The 22,444-nt window shown below is 41.6% G+C and overlaps 1 protein-coding gene and 1 pseudogene across 8 annotated transcripts; one reads left to right on the forward strand and one right to left on the reverse strand.

The window, feature by feature from the left end:
• Positions 1-277: 277 nt before the first annotated feature.
• LOC308489561 (uncharacterized protein) lies at positions 278-21,498 on the reverse strand. Of its 7 annotated transcripts, none has more exons than XM_081030883.1 (6): positions 21,335-21,498; positions 18,307-18,360; positions 14,070-14,196; positions 13,590-13,685; positions 4,612-4,685; positions 278-3,991 (listed from the first exon to the last, which is right to left on the reverse strand). In XM_081030883.1, exons 2-6 carry the CDS (start codon positions 18,319-18,321, stop codon positions 2,045-2,047), a joined length of 2,259 nt encoding a protein of 752 aa, XP_080887009.1. In that variant the 5' UTR covers positions 18,322-18,360; positions 21,335-21,498; the 3' UTR covers positions 278-2,044. The 7 variants fall into 7 exon arrangements, with proteins under 7 accessions (XP_080887009.1, XP_080887008.1, XP_080887011.1 ...); XM_081030882.1 differs by having other exon boundaries at positions 18,307-18,363; positions 21,335-21,494; XM_081030885.1 differs by lacking the exon at positions 21,335-21,498 and adding an exon at positions 20,974-21,026 and having other exon boundaries at positions 18,307-18,363.
• On the forward strand, positions 15,695-16,746 carry LOC308490196 (heterogeneous nuclear ribonucleoprotein A1-like; annotated as a pseudogene). Its single transcript has 2 exons — positions 15,695-16,322; positions 16,480-16,746. The product of its transcript is annotated as a heterogeneous nuclear ribonucleoprotein A1-like (transcript).
• Positions 21,499-22,444: the final 946 nt, after the last annotated feature.

The following is a 22,444-nucleotide window of genomic DNA, read 5'->3' on the forward strand; positions in this document are numbered from 1 at the left end:
ATCTAACCACAAAGAAACAGGTGCTTTATGCACACTTCAAGCCACATGTACCTCCCATGTCTGCTAATCTTTAGTGTAGTTTAAATATTCTTTCTTTAGCATTATGGAGAGCAAGGTTCTTTCCATTTGCGAATAAAAACCATGGGGAAAAGGATTACTAGTGCTGTCACTCCACTGCATCACCAAATAGTACATTGTTGATTACAACCATGACTAAGGTGGGAGAGGTCAACGTTGGTGGCAGGATAACAAGTCATTCATTACAGATCACTACTAATACATTAAAAATCGTTTGCTTTTATTAACGTCAATACAAGTTCAGACAGTCTAAATAAAGCATGGCAAACCACCTGTAGGATCCATGCACAGATAACAGGCATTTAAGAAACATTCTGGTTGTTCTGATATAATGACCTTGAAGCTCTGTTTTCCATGGGTTTGAAGACTGAGGCTCATTGTTTAGGAAACATGGATGTACAATAATTATACACTTTTGGATGAGTTGTCTGTACTTTCTCACATATCTCTGAAGACTTCTTTTTTTTTTTTTTTTTAAGATTTTATTGGGGAAGGGGAACAGGACTTTATTGGGGAAGTGTGTACTTCCGGGACTTTTTCCAAGTCAAGTTGTTGTCCTTTCAATCTTAGTTGTGGAGGGTGCCGTTCAGCTTCAAGTTGTTGTCCTTTCAGTCTTAGTTGTGGAGGGCGCAGCTCAGCTCCAGGTCCAGTTGCCGTTGCTAGTTGCAGGGGGCGCAGCCCTCCATCCCTTGCGGGAGTCGAACCGGCGACCTTGTGTTTGAGGATGAACTCCAACCAAGTGAGCCATCTGGGAGCTCAGTGGTAGCTCAGCTCACGGTGCCGTGTGCAGGGGGGGGCTGCCCACCATCCCTTGCGGGACTCAAGGAATCAAACTGACAACCTTGTGGTTGAGAGGACGCACTCTAACTAACTGAGCCATTCGGGAGCTCAGCGGCAGCTCAGCTCAAGGTGATGTGTTCAATCTTAGTTGCAGGGGGCGCTGCCCAACATCCCTTGTGGGACTCAAGGAATTGAATTGGCAACCTTGTGGTTGAGAGCTCACTGGCCCATGTGGGAATCGAAACGGCAGCCTTCAGAGTTAGGAGCATGAAGCTCTAACCACCTGAGCCACCGGTCCAGTCCTCTGAAGACTTCTTTATTTCAACCACGTCTGGTAATATTCAGGACTCCTATCTATGACTACTACAAAGACACATCACGGTTTCAATAAACCACCACCTTATTTTCCTTAAAGAGCAATTGGTAAAACTAATTAAAATTCAGAATGTTCCTGTCTTACATTAATACAGAGAATGATGACTCGAGCACCTACTTCATGGTGACTTATACCAGCATTCTAAGTCAACCAAATAGAATCTCCATTTAGATTTTCATCATACATTGTGTATTACAGTGCCCTCAGTCTTTGAGGGAAAAGTAGATCTGAATGAATCCCACCCAACATACAAGGGCTCCCAGATGTTTGAAGCAGCATCAAACAACCCATGATGTACACACACTAGGAATAAAAACATAACATCAAGTGACTTCATAGTGGGATCACATTAATATTTCCTTTTGGATAAACCTCAAGTACTATCAATATATAAAGACTCATTGTAAATAATTACATCTGTCCAATATTCATCTTTGATACTTTCAAGCATATTAATAACTTTTTTAACATTTGCTTATTTTCTATATATATTCTGATTTCTGAATATATATATCTGAAATATCTGAAAGTAATATATGTATCTGAAAGTAATATCTGAAAACCGTTCTTGACTTACAACTTCGTAATGTCAATTCTCTGATATTTCAGATTGCATTTTCGATTAAGCATTTCCCCACATTTTTTTTTTACATCTTTCAAGTCACGTTGGAGTAGAAATTCTGTGCGTTTTCTGCAGTCTATATTTTGAACCAAGGGTTTATTTTGAATGCAGATTTCTCCACAGTAAGCATTCTCTGATATTGAGTGAGGCTGTAGGTCCATCTACAGGGTTTCTTGGATTCTTCAGTATTAAGGTTTCTCTCCATTATGAATTTTCATGTGTTGAGTAAACTGTAAATGGTGAGTAATGGCTTTGCCACATTTTTCACTTTTGTAAGGCTTCTCTCCAGTATGAATTCTCTCATGCCTAGTAAGATATGAACGCTTAGTAAAGGCTTTATCACATTCCCTACATTTGTAAGGCTTCTCTCCAGTATGAATTATCTCATGTTTAGTAAGATACGAACGCTGAGTAAAGGCTTTACCGCATTCTCTACATTTGTAAGGCTTCTGTCCTGTATGGATTAACTCATGTCCAGTAAGATATGAACGTTGAATAAAGGCTTTACCACATTCTCTACATTTGAAAGGCTTCTCTCCAGCATGAATTCTCTCATGCCTAATAAGATATGAACGCTGAGTAAAGGCTTTATCACATTCCCTACATTTGTAAAGCTTCTCTCCAGTATGAATTATCTCATGTCTAGTAAGATACGAACGCTGAGTAAAGGCTTTACCGCATTCTCTACATTTGTAAGGCTTCTGTCCAGTATGGATTAACTCATGTCCAGTAAGATATGAAAGTTGACTAAAGGCTTTACCACATTCTCTACATTTGAAAGGCTTCTCTCCAGCATGAATTCTCCTATGTTCAGTAAGAGTTGAATGATGAGGAAAGGCTTTGCCACAGTGTTCACATTTGTAAGGCTTCTCTCCAGTATGAATTCTCATATGTACAGCAAGATTTGAACGCTGAGTAAAGGCTTTACTACATTCTCTACATTTGTAAGGCTTCTCTCCAGTATGAATCCTCTCATGTCGGGTTAGTTTACACTGCTGGTGAAAGGCTTGGTCACATTCTTTACATTTGTAAGGCTTCTCTCCAGTATGAATTATCTCGTGTATAGTAAGACATGAACGCTGGCTAAAGGCTTTACCACATTCTCTGCATTTGTAAGGCTTCTCTCCGGTATGAATTCTCTCATGTTGTGTAAGTTGAGATTGCCAGTGAAAGGCTTTGCCACATTCTCTACATTTGTAAGGCTTCTGTCCAGTATGGATTAACTCATGTCCAGTAAGATATGAAAGTTGACTAAAGGCTTTACCACAGTCTCTACATTTGAAAGGCTTCTCTCCAGCATGAATTCTCCTATGTTCAGTAAGAGTTGAATGCTGAGTAAAGGCTTTGCCACAGTGTTCACATTTGTAAGGCTTCTCTCCAGTATGAATTCTCATATGTACAGCAAGATTTGAACGCTGAGTAAAGGCTTTACTACATTCCCTACATTTGTAAGGCTTCTCTCCAGTATGAATTATCTCATGTCCACTAAGATGTGAACGCCAGTGGAAGGCTCTGTCACACTCATCACACTTGTAAGGCTTCTCTCCAGTATGAATTCTCTCATGTTGAATAAAAGATGAATGCCAATTATAGGCTTTACCACATTCTCTACATTTGTAAGGCTTCTCTCCAGTATGAATTCTCTCATGTACCGTAAGATATGAACGGCAAATAAAGGCTTTACCACATTCTGTACATTTGTAAGGCTTCTCTCCAGTATGAAGTATCTCATGTCTAGTAAGATTTGAACGCCGAATAAAAGCTTTGTCACATTCTCTACATTTGTAAGGTTTTGCTCCAGTATGCATTTTCCTACGTCTATTTAGACTGGGTAATCGACTAAAGACTCTCCCACACGGATTACACTTGCAAGGTTCCTCCCCAGTACGAATATTCTCATGTTCAGTAAGATATAAAGATTGGTTCAAAGACTTGTCATATTCACTACATTTGTTTGACTTCTCTACAATATAACTATTCTGATGTGTAAGATTTAAGCTTTCACAAAAGATTTTCCCATGTGTACAATGGTTCTCTAGAAACTGAAATCTCTGATGTTTATTAGGATCTGACCCTTGTTTAAAATTTTTCCACGATTCACTGAATTGATAACTTCTCTCTCCATTACATGTACTCTGGTAATCAATAAAGACAGAAAGACTGTTAGTGAGGACTTCAATTTCATTAAAAAGGTAAAGTTATTCCCAATTACTCCATGATACCTATGAAACCATGATGCTTGTATAAATACGCTCCCACATTTATGAAAATTACACAATTTGGAACGAGGAGGAATTGTTTCTTGGTGAAAGAATAATGAAAGCCTGGTTAAGAGATTGTAAAATTGATTACATTTAGAATTTCTATCTTCATTTTTAAATCTGATTTTTAAATGTTTGACTGAAAGTTTAATCTAATCCTACATTTTAAGTGATTCAAATGATTGTTACACTATGTATTAGGTAATTTCCCATACATTCCACATTTCCTTTCAAAAAAAATGTATCTTTAGTAAATTGTTTTCTATCTTTACATTCAGAAACGAAGTGTTCTGCTGATGTAACTGCCTTAAAGTGCACGGTTTCACAACATGTCTTATATCTTTGATCTCTTTGGCAACAGGGATTTTACTATGAGTAACTGTCCCAGTTTGGTTATATCTACCATAATATTCCTTTGGCCCTTCATACTCCCACTCACATTCCCAGTCTTTCATTAACTGCAGATTGTCAAGGCAGCACCTTCCATATCTTACCAGTAGCATTTTGTGGAATGAATCTCCTATGCTTGGGTTTGGCAACAAGTCCAAGATGTCCTCAGAACACATAGCTGAAAGACACCAAATGAATGATCACTCTTACTACATGCAGATGAATATACTTTAAATTCTAATGCACAAATTTAACACTGATTACAGGACTTAACAAAATGGCATAAGAGGAAACACCAAAACTTCCATCCTCCATGGAGACATGAACTTAAAAATTACTGACCCAATTAGCTTTCTGAGTACTCAGAAACCATGCTCAGGAAGGCAAACCACATAGACAAGGCACATCAAAGAGGGAAGAAAAGTTGCTTATATTTGCCAATAGTAGCTAATAGCTGTTCACTTTCCCTGGCACACATGGCAATGCTGTGAGAAAACCCAACTGCCAGTTTTTTCTCTGGAGGGAAATAGATGAGTGTACTGCATGTCCAATGGATTCATTTTTTGCAGCTGCCTGAGGGACTCATTTATCTTCTATATGACATCAAGTGCTAAGGGAATGGCAGTGCAATGTGAATGCATGATGGTGGCCACTAAGTAAAAAGGTAATTGTTCAACCACCACAAAGATGCAGTACTGAAGACAAACATCAAGGACAGGAAGACATCACTTCCTCGAAAACAAGAAATGGAAAACATTTTAAACTGGAAAATTACATGCAAAAAACACAGTGAATACACAGCTGCAGAACCAATTTGATAGGCCTCAGAATTTCAAGCACAGCTGCCGGTTATTTGTGTTCTCCTGTACAAAGCCAGCCCACAAATCCTGGAATGGTGTCTGTTTCTTTTCTCAAATCTGAACAAAAGACCACAAGGCACACAATGAACACCAAAACATGGTCCAATCAGAGGAACAAACTAAATCTTGAGAAATTAGCCCAAAATGAATAGAGCTATTAATTACCTGACCAATAATTCAAAATACACTGTCATAACTTTAAAAGTGTTTTAAGTTACCCCTACGGTAACTACAATGAAATATCTGTAACAAACACATAAAAAGAAATCAAGAAAGAAATCAAAGCATGCCACTACCAACTGATATAAAAGAAACAATGGAACACAGTTCAGAGGGGGTAACACGGACAAAATAGCTACAAAAAGGGCAGAAAACAATTCTAAAATGATTATAGAATCCGTCCATCTCAGTGATTAATTGAAAACAGATGAAACTCCCTGAATCAAAAGACATAAGTTGGATGAATGGATAAAAAAATAAAATCCAACTATATTCTGTCTACAAGAGAATCTCTTTAGATGTGGGGACATGCATGGGACCGCACTCAAAGGATGAGAAATATATTCCACAGAAACAGTTACCAATAAAGGGCACGGGTGTCCATAATGATATCAGAAAAATACCAGTAAGTGTCAAAAAGTGTCAGAACACAAAGAAGGACATTATATAATGATAAAAGGGTAAATTCAATAGGAAGGTATAACAATTACATTTATGCAAAAAAATGGTGTAGCCAAAAACAATATGGAACTTCCTCAAAAATTATAAACACAACTATCATGTGACAAAGCAATTCCACTTCTGGGCATTTCCTGAGAATACAAAAACACTAATTCAAAAAGATCCCTACATCCCTGCATCCCTACATCCACTGCAACATTATTTAAAATAAACAAGATATACATGCCCATCAATCAATCAACGGATAAAGAAGATGTGATAAATGTACACAGTGGAATATTTCTTAGCCAGGAGAAAAACGGAAATCCTGCCAGTGGCAACATCATACATGGACCTAGAGGGTATTATGCTAAGTGAGATAACTCAGACAGAAGAAGACTAATACCATATGATTTCACTGATACATGGAAGCTAAAAAATAGAAATGAAAAAACAAATCAAAAAAAGATTCACAGATACAGAGAATTAACTGATAGTTGCCAGAGAAGACAATCCATGGGGAAAGAAAATACAGGTGAAGGGGAATCAGAGGTGTAAACATCTAGTTATGAAAAGAGTAAGGCATGGGACGTAATGTAGCAGAGGGAATGTACCCAACAATATCATGATACCCTTGTAAGGTGACAGATGTTACTTGAGTCATATGGTGATCAATTTGTAAATACAAATGAAGAATCACCATGTTGTAAAACTGAAACTAATAGAATATTGTATGCCACCTATACTTTAAAAATAGAAATATATAAATAAATACATAAAACAGTTGATCCCATTTTGGACCACAATAAAAATTTTGATAACTCTTGCTACTGTTTCACTTTTTCCAACAATCACATATTACTATCATAATGTAAAAAACACCATGGTGCTGTACAATTAGGAATGAATTAAAAGATTTCATTAGAGTGGTGGCCGGTTAGCTCAGTTGATTAGAGTGAGGTGCTATGCTAATAACACCAAGGTTGCAGTTCGATCCCCACATGGGCCACCTGGAGCTGAGCCCTCCTTAAAAAAAAAAAAAAAAAAAATTCACTACAGTTGACCTATTATACTGTCATAATATTTAACCTCATCTTCATCAACATGAGATTCATTACATATTTAATCCAGAAATGAACACTTAAGTGGAAATTACATTTAATTGGAAATTAAATGTTATGAAATATAAACTTACTTTCACACACTTCACATTTTTTCCAAGACAAAATCTATTTTTTTTTTTGCTATTTTCTTTGTCTTTTCATTATGGAAAATTTCAAGCATATATACCAATAGAGGGAATGTATAACGGCCTTGATGAAAACCATCCCTTAGCTTTATCAATTGTCAACACATGGCTTGTTTCCTGTAAGCTTTTTTTTTTATTTCTTTTTTGTTTTTAATTTATTAGTTTCAGGTGGACAAGACAAGGCTATACTTAGACGTTCAACATTTATATACCTCACACTGTGAACACCCTCCCCCTATCCACTATCCCTCCGACCTCGCACCGAGCCATCACATTATATACATAAAATTATAGTTGGCATTCATTATTGTTTAGCTTCTGGTGTACAATGCCACGATCAGGCACCCACAGTATCCCTGAGGTGGTCTGCCATACAGGACACATATCCATAGGATACCCAACAAAATCTTTACAACATTATTGAACACGTTCCCCAAATTAATTTTCAAAAACCCTGAGGCCATCTTGTGGTTACCAGCTGCTTCCTAATCCCTTCACCATTCCCCTTATCCCCACCCCCCTTCCCATCTAACAACTCTCGGTTTTTTCCTTTTTGTCCCCAAAACTGTTCCTGATTAGTTCATTCACTTATTCTTTTCTTTAGATTCCACATATAAATGAGATCATATGGTACTTGTCTTTCTCTTTCTGACTTATTTCACTTAACATAATGTTCTCTAGATACATCCATCTTGTTGCAAAGGATAAGATTTCTTTCTTCTTTACGGCTGCGTAATACTCCATTGTATAAATATACCACAGCTTCTTAATCCAGTCATCTACCGATGGGCATTTCGGTTGTTTCCATATCTTTGATATTGTGTAAAGTGCTGCAATAAACATAGGAGTGCATACAGATTTTTGAATTGGAGTTTTGGATTTCTCCGGGTAGATGCCTAGGAGTGGAATTACTGGATCATAGGGTACTTCCATTTTCAGATTCCTGAGATACCTCCATACTGTTTTCCATAGTGGCTGCACTAATCTGCAATCCCACCAACAGTGCACTAGCGTTCCCTTTTCTCCACATCCGCGCCAGCATTTGTTGCTTGTTGATTTATTGATGATAGCCATTTTGACTGGGGTGAAGTGGTATCTCATTGTGGTTTTTATTTGCATTTCTCTGATGGTTAGTGTGGTTGAGCATTTCTTCATATGTCTTCTTGCCTTCTGTATGTCCTTTTTAGAAAAATGTCTCCTCGAGTTCTCTGCCCATTTTTTAATTCGGTTGTTTGTTTTTTTGGAGTTGAGTTGAGTAAGTTTTTTATAGATTTGTGATATTAATCCCTTATCAGATATATCATTGGCAAATTTCTTTTCCCATTCAGTAGGATCCCTTTTTGTTTTATTGATGGTTTCCTTTGCTGTGAAAAAACTTTTTAGTTTGATGTAATCCCACATGTTTATTTTTTTCTTTTACTTCCCTCACGCCAGGGCATGTATCAGTGAAAATCTTACTCCGGGTAATGTGCATGAAGTTTCTTCCTATATTTTTTTCTAGACATTTTATGGTTTCAGATCTTACATTTAAGTCTTTAAGCCATTTTGAATTTATTTTTGTATATTGTGTAAGGAAGTGATCCAGCTTCATTTTCTTGCATGTGTCTGTCCAGGTTTCCCAACACCACTTATTGAACAGACTGCCACGACAAATTCTTAATCAAGTTTCTATTTTCAAATCGTAGTATTAAGTTTTGAACTACCTTGTTTCAAATAGAATATTATGATAACCAGTAAAAAACAACAAACAAGTCATCGTCAACAGTACAAAACAAGAAGCCACACACTGGGAAAGAATATTTGCAAAACACACAAGTCTTCACACTGATAACTACCAACCTGATTAAAAATGGACCAAAGCCCTAAACAGACACCACACTAGACAAGGTATACAGAAGGCAAAATAATATATTAAAAGATGCTCCACATCATATGTCACCAGGGAAATGCACATGAAAACAACAATGAGAATGAAACACACAGCAAATTAAACACCACTACACACCTGTTAGGAGGGGCCATAACCCAGAACACAGACAACACCAAGTGCTGGTGAGGACGGGGAGCAGCAGGAACTCTCACTCACTGCCGGTGGGAACGCAAAATGCTGCAGTGTCTTGGGTACAGTTTGCTGGTTTGTACATAGCCTCTCAACACACAATCAAGCAATTGTGCTTGTCAGCAGTTAACCAAAGAGTTGAAAACGTTTATCCACCCAAAAGCCCACACGTGTGTTCACAACAGCTTTATTCATAATTTCCAAAACTAGGTAGCAACCAAGACGTCTGTTAAGAGGAGAATGGAGGAGTGGACTGTGGTACATACTGACAAGGGAATATTATTCAGTGCTACAGAGAAGGAAGCTATCAAGCCATGAAAAGACATGGAGGAAAACTAGATACATATTAAGTGAAAGAAGACAATCTGAAAAGGCCCATTAGTATGATTCCAGAAAAGACAAAATGATGGAGACAATAAAAAGATCACTGGTGGCCAGGGTTTAGGGGAGGGAGAGATGAACAGGCAGAGTACAGAGAATATTCAGGGCTATGACACTAGTCCATAAAACACTGTAATGGTGGATACAGGTCATCATAAATGTGTCCACACGCATAGAATGGACAGAACCACCGTAAACCCCTATGTGACCTATGAACTCTGGGTAACAATAAAGTGTCAATGTAGCTTCATCTATGTAACAAATGTACCACTTGAGTTGGGGACGACATGGACAAGGGAAGGTGGTACATGTGGGAGGGGCATGTGGGAATTCTCTGTAACTTCTACTCAATTTTGCTGTGACCTATAAGTGCTCTCAACATAAAAGTTACCCTCAGATTCCTGCTTCTCCTAAATATCTGATCTCAGGTCCGCATGTCTTTCCAGAGGTTTGACATGCTCATACAAGAATATAAATGTTTGCATCTGCTAGTTAACAAAAAACACAATGTCACTGCACACCAATTACACTGACCACTATCAAAGAAACACAAAATATCAAGTGTTGGCAAAAATGTAGAGAAATTGGACCCTTATGTACTCTTGAATGAATTATCAATTGTTGCAAACAACATGAAAAACAATATGAAGGTCTCTCAAAAAATTAAAAATAGAATTGTGCTATGATGCAGCCTTCCCACTTCTGGACACATTTCCAAGAAACTTCAAAGGAGGCTCTACGAGAGCCGTGTTGCACACCCCTGCACACTGTAGCATTACTCACAAAACCGGTAAGAGGTGGAAGCAACCTAAATTGCCATCAATTGATGAACAGGTGAAGAAAATGTAGCATATACATACAACAGAATGTTATTCGGCCTTAAAATAGAAACAGATGCTCTCACTTGATACAATGCAGACAAAACTTGAGGACATTTCAGTAAAGCTCACAAGCCACAAACCCACAGATACTGCAAGAGTCCACTTCTCTGAGTCACCTAATGCAGTCCTCCACACAGAACAAAAAGAAGGGTGGTAGCCAGGGGCTTGGGGTGAAGGGAAATGACAAAGTGGTTATTTCGTGGGTACTCGGTCACTTTTGCAAGATGGAAATTTCCACACACCAGTTGCAGAACAATGTGAATATACTTAACATGACCGGACTACAGTTATAGAGAGTAGAATTTTAGTCACAGGTTTTACCAAAATTGAAAATGACAGAAAACAATCTAAAAAACATACAGTTATAAAACATTTCAAAAATTACTTTGAATTCAAAAAGTGGTACTCTCACAAAGAAAATATAAAATCATCAGTACATAGATGTTAAGACTTACCACAACTACTTAACTGCACAGGATAAGAAAAGCACTGACCATTAACCAACAAAAGAAATAAACAAGACGTCATACACAAAGCTGGAGTAAAATGATACAAACATGCACATAATTATAATGGTAACAGACACATGCTTATTCCTATGTGAATCGAACCCCACATCGTCTTAAGTGTACTGTGCTGAAAACTGTCATTCACATTCATAACATATAAGTAACAACCAAAAATGCAAGTAACTAAATTTGAGGGAACTGCCATAAAAAAGAAAACACATTGCTATGCAGTGGCAAAATGAGAATAAAAGACAATGTACCCCCTGAACTGTGAACACTACACAGATGTATTATTGAAGAGAATCCTTCTGTACAACTGTTTCCATCGTGAGTGTGGCCCTATGAACAGGAAGCATTCTGAATTATTGGAATGTGTGCTGCACGACAGGAAAATTTTCCAATGCATTAGAATCATTCATAAATAACTCTAAGGAAATTGTCAATAAATAACCATTTAAAACACACTGAAGAAATTACTTGTTATTAATATATTTTGCTATTCTCATTCAAAATGTACAGGCTTTAATCCATCCTCCGGAGGACAAAAAAACCCCTTCACTGCCAAACAACAGTGCAAGAAGTTATAAATATCAGAGAATGAGTGATCTATAAAATCAACATTTGAGATTAAAGTACACCATTACTGAGAGACATGCTGATGACAAGACGAGAAACCTCATGATTACTTTTTGCCTGAAGTAAACTGAAATTGAACAAATAAATTTTTCCAAAATATGGGAACCTAATAATTCTTCAACACAGTTCTTACCAACGGATTTCATTCGAGCACACAGTATCAGCACTTCTGAATCTAAAACCACTAATCTTACAAAGATCTAATCAGGAATGAAAAACATAGAAGACCCAGGCCCAGGCAGCTTTGGACTGAACAAGACAGACTTACAACACGATAGTCACTAAGAAATCGGAACAATGGAGACCTTCCTATACAGTGGGCAATGTTCTAAGCTCCCCCACGGCATGAAGTCACTTAAGAATTCTGGGAGGCAAACAGGTATATTAAACTATTCTTCCATGCAGGAATTGGGAGCAGACACTCACAATTTGTAATGTCAGCTCATACAAAGCAAAAGGACATTTTGAAGTGAAACCGTGATTGATGGTTTCTTACGTTAGGGAGGTGCCTTGTGCTGAGATGAAATTACTGGGTCTGAACTTTGTAGGGTCATGTCTGAAGCCCCTTTAGGATTAGAAATTATAAAGCAGAGAGCATGTGACATCTGTCACCAGGGCCCCTGGGATTTCGGCTCCAAATTCCAGGACCTCTACCACTTCCTTCACAAACTCCTTACATGAGCCAAGAACCAAACTTTAAATATGGCTTCAGGGAGAATTCCTCAGCATATTTTCCCCGGCTCCCGGGCAATGGAACAATAGCCACACCAGGGGGGCCCCCAGTGTCCAGGGGGAGGACATCGGCCCGCACTGTGATGGGACCCAGATCACTGAGCAGGAGGACAGTCCCTAGACGATGTAGGAGCACAGGACATGTTGGACAGGGCTGTCCCTCTGTTGTTCTGACAGCAACAGAAAGAAACCTGGGCTTCTCACATCCTATCAAATCCAGCACAACAGAGCAGTGAGAGAACGAGAAGGGGTGGCGAACGGTTAAGAAAGAAACAGAAAGAAAATAAATAAATAAATAAATAAATAAATAAATAAATAAATAAATTTTAAAAAGTAAAAAATAAAAGAAAAAGAAAAGAAAAGAAAGAAACAGAAGTCAAAAGATTTATGCACTAGGGGCCAAGGGTCTCACAGCCTCAAAGGACTGAGAGCCCCGAATCGGGCCACCTTATAGCTTTTGTTGATGCACACACAAGGAAGTAATATTGTTTTCTCCACCATCTGTGAATTTCATACATTATACTAGGAAACTGATTCAAACTAATGACCTTGCCTGCAAGCGGCAGAAACTGAAAGTCACAGAATGTCTTAGTACTTGTTGTATGTACCTCCCCAAGGGACAAAACCTTTATGCTGAAACTTACTGATATGAATAAGTGGAGAACTGATGTTATCACATCACTGAATCACTTTCCAAGCAGATTGTGGGAAGGAATACAGCCACAGAGGCAGAAGCTCTCCTTAGCCAGAGGATGGTGGGGTCTATCTCTATCAATCCCGTGAGTTCTCCAGATGGTCCCTATGAGACTGTTCCTGTTTTAGGTTGTTCCTGCCTTGAGGAATCTTACCCATCATTGGCTAACCAGCCATCCTTTAGGGCCAAACAGGGAGACATAAGGTGTAAGCACAAAGGTGAAACAAAGTCCCTGAAAGGATTAGTCTCACAGACTCTCCTTTCTTTAGGGGTAGGTACGAGGGGACAGATGGGTAGGCTGTTGCGTGGCAACATCCTTTCCACTGAAGCAGAGCTTCCCAAATGACATCTTAAGGTCTGGCTTCCTCCAGGACCTTTGACCCTCTCACCTGTGTCATCTGCCTCCTTCATTCTCACCTACCTGGGTGGATAGACACTGTCTTTTTTTGCTTCACATCCCAGGCCTCCTTCATTCTCTCCAAAAAGTTGACCACGTCTGGCGTAGAGACAGCAAGACCTGTTTATTAGTAAAAGAAACATGAGTTTTGATGGAGAGTCTCCATTTCCAATCCAGTATGTGCTCAGGTGAAAAGGACATTGGAGAAAATTAGGCTATTCTAGAAAGGATTTTCCCAAAACAGTTTTCTCATAGCACCTTTACCCTACTAGACAACATAAACGTTTTCAGATCATGAGTTCCAGTTGAAGGACATCATTTTCTACCATCAGACTCCCAGTTTGCTTCTTTTCTACACCAGCAAACCCCCAGTTTGTTCCTCAGACCCTGGATCTGAAACTCCACCACACAAAGCAGAAGCTCCCAGGAGATGCTGTACTGACACTGATGAAGGAAACACAACCCTGCGGTGGGGTAGGAGTTCTGGCAGGAAGTCACCCTCACCCAGGGAGCACAGGTTCCTGTAGTTCTCCAGCATCACATCCATGTACAGTTTGCGCTCAGCTGGGTGCAGACATTCCCACTCCTCCTGAGACAAATCTATGGCCACATCCCTGAATGTCAACCGTCCCTGAAACAAAAGACACATTTACCACGTGGCCACGGGCAAGGTCATAGCGTGACCCAACATGAAAACAGCGATAAGAGAACTGGTTTTGACCTAGGAGAGTGTCTGGAATGGAACACTCAGGCCACTTACAGTAATACTCTTGAGTGCTATTTTCTAACTGTGATTAAGGAGGAGGATGTATGATCCACACACCACTGTACAGAAAAATTTATCTTTGCTTCCAAAAAAAAAGATTTTAATTCAGGCTTCAACACATGCATATGGGGGCCGGCCCAGTGGCCCAGGTGGTTGGAGCTCCATGTTCCTAACTCCAAAGGCTGCCAGTTCAATTCCCACATGGGCCAGTGGGCTCTCAACCACAAGGTCGCCAGTTCGATTCCTCGACTCCCGCAAGGGATGGTGGGCTGCGCCCGCTGCAACTAACAACAGCAACTGGACCTGGAGATGAGCTGTACCCTCCACAACTAAGACTAAAAGGACAACAACTTGACTTGGAAAAAAAAAAGTCCTGGAAGTACACACTGTTCCCCTTCCCCAATAAAATCTCTAAAACAACAAAACAAAAGACATGCATATGGATTTCTCAGTGTTATATTTGTATCACACCTGATACACTGTGTACATTTTTCGGCTGGAAATGTCACTGGCAAGTTAGAAATGCAAAGCACTTCTCAAATTTTAACGTGGACAAAAAGGAACTGGACTGTTAAAAAATGCCGATTCTGACTGAGGAGTCCTGGGGTTTCCACAGGTTTCCGAGTTTCCACACTTAACAAAATCACTTTTGACTAGTGATGCCGATGTCTCTGGTCCATGTGTCACATTGTTTAATAGCACAGAAGAAGGAAACAGGGAAAAACTCACACATGACTTTGCACTGACAAGAGTTCTATGGAATTTTCACTTCTCCTAGAAGCATAGCAACACAGTCCTTTTCGAAAAATGACTGTATACCACGTAGCGTTCTAACTTTTTAACATATTAATTCATAATGTACATAATCTCATAATGCTCATAACTCATAATTTGAGAACAGTATCATATGTCCTTTTGTATGAGAACATTTTCTGAAGCATCCACTAAGTGGTAGAGCTTGAGTTTTACTCCAAACTTGCTCTAGAATTTTTCAAAAAGGACAGAAACCAATATGCGTAGATAACCCTCATAAACCTACATGGCCATTTCTGTAACTGAGAAAAAGAGAAACAACTTAAGCAAATAAGAAGAATAGATCAAATAGTGTTAAGATTTTATGGACACAGGCACACAGATAGACATATGAGAACTGTGTGCACATTAAATATGACAGAAAAGGGCCTTTCTGTCGGTGGACGCCGCTGAGGAAGCATCATTAAAGTCACCCCTCCTGCGGTCGTCGTGTCTTAAGTCAGAGTCTCCCAAAGAGCCTGAACAGTTGGGGAAGCTCTTCACCACAGGTTTGAGCTTTGAAACAACCGATGAGAGTCTGAGGAGCCATTTTGAGCAATGAGGAACGCTCACAGACTGTGTGGTGATGAGAGACCCAAACACCAAGCGCTCCAGAGGCTTTGAGTTTGTCCCTATGTCACTGTGGAGGAGGTGGGTGCAGCCATGAATGCAAGGCCACACAACGTGGAGGGAAGAGTTGTGGGACCAAAGAGGGCTGTCTCAAGGAAAGATTCTCAAAGACCTGGTGCCCACTTAACTGTGAAAAACACTGTTGTCGGTGGTATTGAAGAAGACACTGAAGAAATCGCCTAAGAGATTATTTTGAACAGTATGGAAAAATTGAAGTGATTGAAATCATGACTGACCGAGGCAGTGGCAAGAAGAGAGGTTTTGCTTTTGTAACCTTTGATGACCATGACTCTGTAGACAAGATTGTCATCCAGAAATACCTACTGTGAATGGCCACAACTGTGAAGTAAGGAAAGCCCTATCTAAGCAAGAGATGGCGAGTGCTTCATCCGGTCAAAGAGGTCAAAGTGGTTCTGGAAACTTCGGTGGTGGTTGAAGAGGTAGCTTTGGTGGGACGGACAACTTTGGTGGTGGAGGAAACTTCAGTGGTCAAGGTGGCTTTGGAGGCAATCGTGGTGGTGGAGGATATGGTGGCAGTGGGGATGGCTAGAATGGATTTGGTAATGATGGTGGTTATGGAGGAGGTGGCCTTGGTTACTCTGGAGGAAGCAGAGGCTATGGAAGTGGTGGACAGAGTTATGGAAACCAAGGCAGTGGCTATGGCGGGTGTGGCAGCTATGACAGCTGTAACAACAGAGGAGGGAGAGGCGGCTTTGGCAGTGGTAGTGGAAGCAATTTTGGAGGTGCTGGAAGCTACAACGATTTTGGCAATTACAACAATCAATCTTCAAATTTTGGACCCATGAAAGGAGGGAACTTTGGAGGCAGAAGCTCTGGCCCCTATGGTAGTAGAGGTCAATACTTTGCCAAATCACGAAACCAAGGTGGCTATGGTGGTTCCAGCAGCAGCAGTAGCTATGGCAGTGGCAGAAGGTTTTAATTACTGCCAGGAAACAAAGCTTAGCAGGAGAGGAGAGCCAGAGAAGTGACAGGGAAGCTACAGGTAACAACAGATTTGTAAACTCAGCCAAGCACAGTGCGGGCAGAGCCTAGTTGCTACAAAGAAGACATGTTTTAGACAATACTCATGCGTATGGTCAAAAACTCGAGGACTGTATTTATGACTAATTGTATAACAGGTTATATTAGTTTCTGTTCTGTGGAAAGTGTAACGCATTCCAACAAAGGATTTTAACGTAGATTTTTTTTTTTTGCACCCATGCTGTTGATTGCTAAATGCAATAGTCTGATCGTGATGCTGAATAAATGTGTCTTTAAAAATATATATATATATGACAGAGAAGAAAATTTTCACGTCATTGAAATAACAATTATTGTCAATTGTGTAAATCTAATAAACGTCTTTGTGGATGATACTCTGTATTTTATAATTATAATAGGCAGAAGAATACACAATAAGTTATAGCCGCTGCTTCTTTGAAAAAATTTGCTTGTCACTTGTGCTGAGCTATACATTACAAATTACCACTTCAACACCTTAATGTGATTCTTATAAACTTTCTTAAAAACACAAAAAGGGATGAAGTAGAGAATGTCTGTGACATGAGTGTGGAATATAATAGAAATTTACAGGAACAAGGCCTGACTGACAAAAGCCTCCACTCCAGTAGTCAATTATCTCTAGTAAAGAAAGCTGAGGGCCTTCATTTTCCAAAGCAGAGAAACTAAGAAAAAAGGGAGCTTCCAGAAGAAATGTGATGGCTTTTGCACATCTCTCTATAAATCCATCCCAACCGTTATTAATGATAAAGAAAAAAAATGCTAACTTTATAGAGAAGACAGGACCTCAACCAAGTGAAAATCAGGTGGAAGGGACAAGTGGGTATCAGCTGACCAAGGCACATGGAAGGACACACCATCACAGCTGTGATATTACTGGCAAAAACGAACAAATAAGAAAATCATAATGTGAATCTGATCATAAAGACATTAGGTTTACACAAATTTCAATGTACATAGAGCTCCTCAGTTCTGTGACTCTAATCGTGTATTTAAACAGTAAGTCAATCTTACCAAGCGAGTGAGCAAGTCGCTTCCAATTACTTTTTTTTTTCCCAGAACTTTCCAGGCTATTCTGAGCACTGAGGCATCCTAGGTCATCATGTACATTCTTACCCCTGTTCTACAGCCCTGACGCCGCAGTCACAGGACATACACCTACATCTCCCTTCATCAGGACACTGAGCATCTAACCCCACCCAACAGGGACCTTGGACACAACTGCCTTTTCAGGTCGATCTGTCACAAAGGAGATGTTTTCAGTGGTTGAGGGTCAGTAATTCACAGTGGGAATTCCTCATGTCCTCAGGGAGCCTAATGGACAGAATGAAGAAAAGTCTGTCAGACAAAGTCCGAGTGTTCTACCGAGCTGACCTTGACTCTCACGAGAAGAAAAGGAAAAAAGTAAGTAGTTGAAAAGAATCTTGCTAGGCAGGAACATCAGCAGTAGAGAATTAAAGGTGGCAGGTTCCAAACCCATGGATTTTAGGAGGAAAAGCTGACATAACCTGTGACCCGGGACAGAATGCTTACCTGAGAAGCAGACATTTCGTCCTCCTCCTGCTCAGGGTTGTTTCCACAGGCAACCTACTGGAGAGAAATCACATTGGCATCTTGAGAATGTCCCTTCAAGGGTGTCAGCACAGGCCCTTCATCTGCTTCCCCCAAACTGACAAGCAGCAGGATCTTGAAAAGCTAAGGTCACCCTCTTCTGTCCTGTGTCTCAGGACACAGTCAGGGACAAGGAACCCCTAAGACAGAAGTGTCAGTTTTTTCCTTCCCGATTCACATGCTCTTCCCTTCCACAGACGTCCACAAATTCCTACAGCAATGAGAACGTGGGCTGCTCTTCTGCCCCCACAGAGCACACAAAGGTTTGACCAAAGGCTTCTCTCAACAGCTCTCAACAGTCAGAACTGTGTCCAGGAGCCCCAGCTAATTCCTGTCCTCATCTGAGAATCAGCTGGAACACCTCACTAAAACGAGGCTCCACCCAGACCATGTGTCCAACTCCCAGGGGGAGGCTGCAGGTCACATCACTCCTTGAAATTCCCACAGACCTAGGAGGAACCCAGATGGGAACTTTCAGCTTCAATGATTATAGCATGCAGGTTCCTGGAGGATCAGGGCCCACTCTAAGCACTTAGGGTTCTGCAGGTCTGCAGGGTGCCCAGGAAATGGCATCTTTAAGTCTCCCTGGGGGAGCTGACTTGCTCCCCACACCTGTTTGCAGTCACACTGGGCAACAGACCTCAGACTTCATAGGCCTGAGAGCTCTGGGGAGTGTGAGGAGTTGGGGGGGTAATTCTAGATGGGCCAGCACCCCAGGTGGATTTTCTTCCTCTTTTCCAGGAAATCACAGTCAGCTAAGAGCTATAAAATGATGAACATGCATTTGGTGCTGAAAACTTGTAAAAACGGGGTTCGCTGTGGAAATACGCTGATCAAATATTTCACAGTGAACAGATGGGTTCCGTGGGCACCAAGTTTCAGGTCTGTCCAGTCCATCCATTTTTTAGAGAATGGACAACAGAGACCTGAGGGGACAGCTACTTGGTAGCTCCCAGCTCACTAATTTAAAAAAATCACATAAACGGAAGACAACAAACGGAAGCTGCTGAATATCAGACTAACTCACAAAACTAGGTTCTCACACAAACATCGTCACCAAATGCACACTGAAGTGGCCTAATATTACTAACAAGTACCAGTGGATGTTTCAACACAATAAAGAGTAGACAGAATGCAGAGCTTCTCATCTAAACCAGACACAATGTTATTAGAAGGGAAATCGATTCAAGATGTTATTTACTGTAATTACTCCTAGGGTCAAAATTTTTAAAAAATTGTGACTACCTCATATTTACAAAAGAATAAGAGCTGGTAACGTTATGTCACCAAACCTTATTTCAGAAGTTAATGACTATTACAAAACAGCAGTTAAATCAGCACACTAACATTTATTTCAATTTGCTTTTTATAAAAACAATGAATCAAATCATTTCAATTTGTTTTGTAAAAACAACGAATCAAACTTAAGAGAGGTAGAAAAGAAAAAGTATATTCCACGTAAAAAAAAAAGGACGCAATGCTTTTAATATTCCTTGAAAAGGCATCACGTGGTGACATAGTCAGTTCTTGTCCCAGGTCACGTCCCTCATGCCATCCCAGGAAATAGGAAGGCACCCACGACTGACTGACACAGGTCTCTCCTCACTGGCTGCACGAGGGTTGCACATGGAAGCCACTGGGTGATTAATTATTAAACGCACCAGATTTAGAAACTGGAGTTTTATAATTCTCATCTGTGTGACTGAAAATGCAGCACGTGCAAAATTAAATCGTGACTTGATCACCCACATCACACTTAACTCTCATAAAGGCAGGGGACCCCCTTTTTCCTCTGGTACTATATATTCCTGTGTATGGTCTGCGTGTCCCTCTCCACCCGCATTCTCTCCTCTCCTGATTTCTCCCCTTCTCTCTGTTCCCTTCCCTGTCCCTGTTCTGTGAAACTCTTGAAACCCATTTCACCTTCAGTGGCTCCCTCTCCCTCATCTGTCTGATTGTTCCCCATCTCCATGTATTTCTGCCTTTCTCCCCGTCCATGCGCCCCTCCTCTTCCCCTGTGACACTGTCTGTCCTGTTACACCCCTGTGCGGGGACTCACCGACACCCCCAGCTTAGCTCAGTGAGGCTTCTTGCTGTGCTGTCAGCCCCCAACCCCGTTCTGTTCCTGCACTCGGCTCCCCCAACTCTTCTCCTAACCCCTCTCTCCTCTAAAGTGCCTTGTCCTTTGTTGCCCCCACCTCTGCTAACCAGGGGCCCCCCTCCCTTTAGGCTCCCCTTCATCTCCCAGGAGCTCCCCCTTCCTTCTGTATTTCTCCATTTTCCTTCTCCTCCGGCTACTTCCCCGAGTTACTCGCTCAGTCTTACCGTCGCTTTACAAGGCCCTCCCACCTCCTCTGTTCTGCCTCCCCGTTACCGACCCCGCACTGACCGTCCTGCCCTCTCACCTGTGCCCTCCTCTCATTCTGTCTCCTCCTCGTGACCCCCTCACAGCCTCGTTCTGCCGCCTTCCCGGCCGGCCCTTCAGGCACCGCTCACACAAAGCCCCTCCCCGCGTGAGGGGGTGGCCTGGTGACACCCCGCGGTGCTCCTTCCCTCCTGAGTCCCGTCCCCCTGAACCGTGTGCTCTACCTGGGATTCGGGCCTCTCATTACACTGGGGTGAGCGGGGTTGTAGGCGGCGGCGAGGGCCTGCAGAACCCCAGCCCCGGGCGGAGGCGGGGCTCCAGGGGCCGCGTGGCAGGGCTGGGGGAGGGGCGCCAACGGCTGGACGCCATCCCCCGAGTCCACCTCCCGGGACTTCGCACCGCGCGTGGAGGGCTGCCCGGCGGAGGGTTTTAAGCAGGAAAACACCGCGGCAGGCGGGTCTAAGGGCCCGAAGGCGGAGAGACCACAGGGGCACGGCCTCAGTTTACCCGGAAACCCCCGCGGAGCCTCCACCCGGCCGCGAAGCGGTCTGGGATCGGGTCGTCTTCCCAGGACGCCGAACTCACCGCTGTGGGGGGCGCTGGCGCGGGGACTTCACCGTCCGCAGTGACCGCCAGGCGTCCCGTGTGCGGGGCCGTGGACTGAGACGCTCAGGTTTAAACTACGAAAACTGAAAGTCAGGGCGCCAACCCGAACTGCTTCCGGGTCTGCAATAAACTCCGCGGTGACTGGGTGAAGACGTCAGCCGCAGGTGTGGCCTCCGCGGAGCGCGAAGGCAATGGGTGGGGCGGGAATCCGGAAGTGCTGAGGCCCCCGGGAGGGAGGGACTGGACCAGGGGAAGGGGTGGGGCCAGACTAGGGGCAGGGCGGGGCTTTTCCGGGTGTAAACCGTAGTTGTTCATTAGCTTTCTGTTTTAAGATCTTTCCCACCGACATTATATTTTTAAGAATTCTGTCAGATGCATATTTACTGATGCTTAGTAATGCTTTACTCTTGGTCTCATGTGTAACCCAATTCATTATATATTTTAAGTTCTCGCATGAATTTCTGATGCTTAGTGAGTATTTATGGTTACTAAAGACCTTTTAAGTTCACTATGTTTGTAAAATTTTTTCTCTAATATACGTACCTGTGAGGTTTAGTTATCAATGAAGAATAGATCAAAAGTTTCCCATCTTCACTGTAAATGTTGAGTTCCATACTAGCAAGGATTCTTTCCAGTTCTGAAAACTAGAACCTTTTGGATAGATGTCTTTTTTTTTTTTTCTTTTCCAAGGAGGGCGCAGCTCACAGTGGTCCACCTGGAGATCAAACCGGCAACCTTGGTGTTATTAGCACCATGTTCCAACCAACTGAGCTAACTGGCCACTCCAATAGATTTCTTAATTTGATTACACTTATAATTTGCACCGTCAGTTATAATCTCTATAGGTTACTGTGGGGACAGAGCCAGGAGTGCAGATTCCAGGCTCTCGGCCTCACATGGAAAGGTGCTGGCTCAGGTAGTAAATGGCCATCAACTGTGACTGGATGGCCATCAGCTGTGGCTAGTTGGCCTTCAGCTGTAACCAGTGAGCCATTGGCCACTAATATAACTGCTATGGCTACGGTAGCAGAAAATGGGGGCTCGCAAGAAGATGGTGGCTAAGCTTGCAGGTGGTGGAGTGTGGATTGC

Source organism: Rhinolophus hipposideros (assembly GCF_964194185.1).
Source record: "Rhinolophus hipposideros genome assembly, chromosome: 21".
NCBI lineage: Eukaryota > Metazoa > Chordata > Mammalia > Chiroptera > Rhinolophidae > Rhinolophus > Rhinolophus hipposideros.

Bases quoted from the DNA above. Each gene is read 5' to 3' on its own strand.
- LOC308489561 (XM_081030883.1), bottom strand. The intron at 13,686-14,069 runs GTGAGGGTGACT...ACTAATAAACAG, and splicing joins CAGGAACCTGTGCTCCCTGG to GTCTTGCTGTCTCTACGCCA. The intron at 3,992-4,611 runs GTAAGATATGGA...ATTGATTACCAG, and splicing joins CATTCCACAAAATGCTACTG to AGTACATGTAATGGAGAGAG.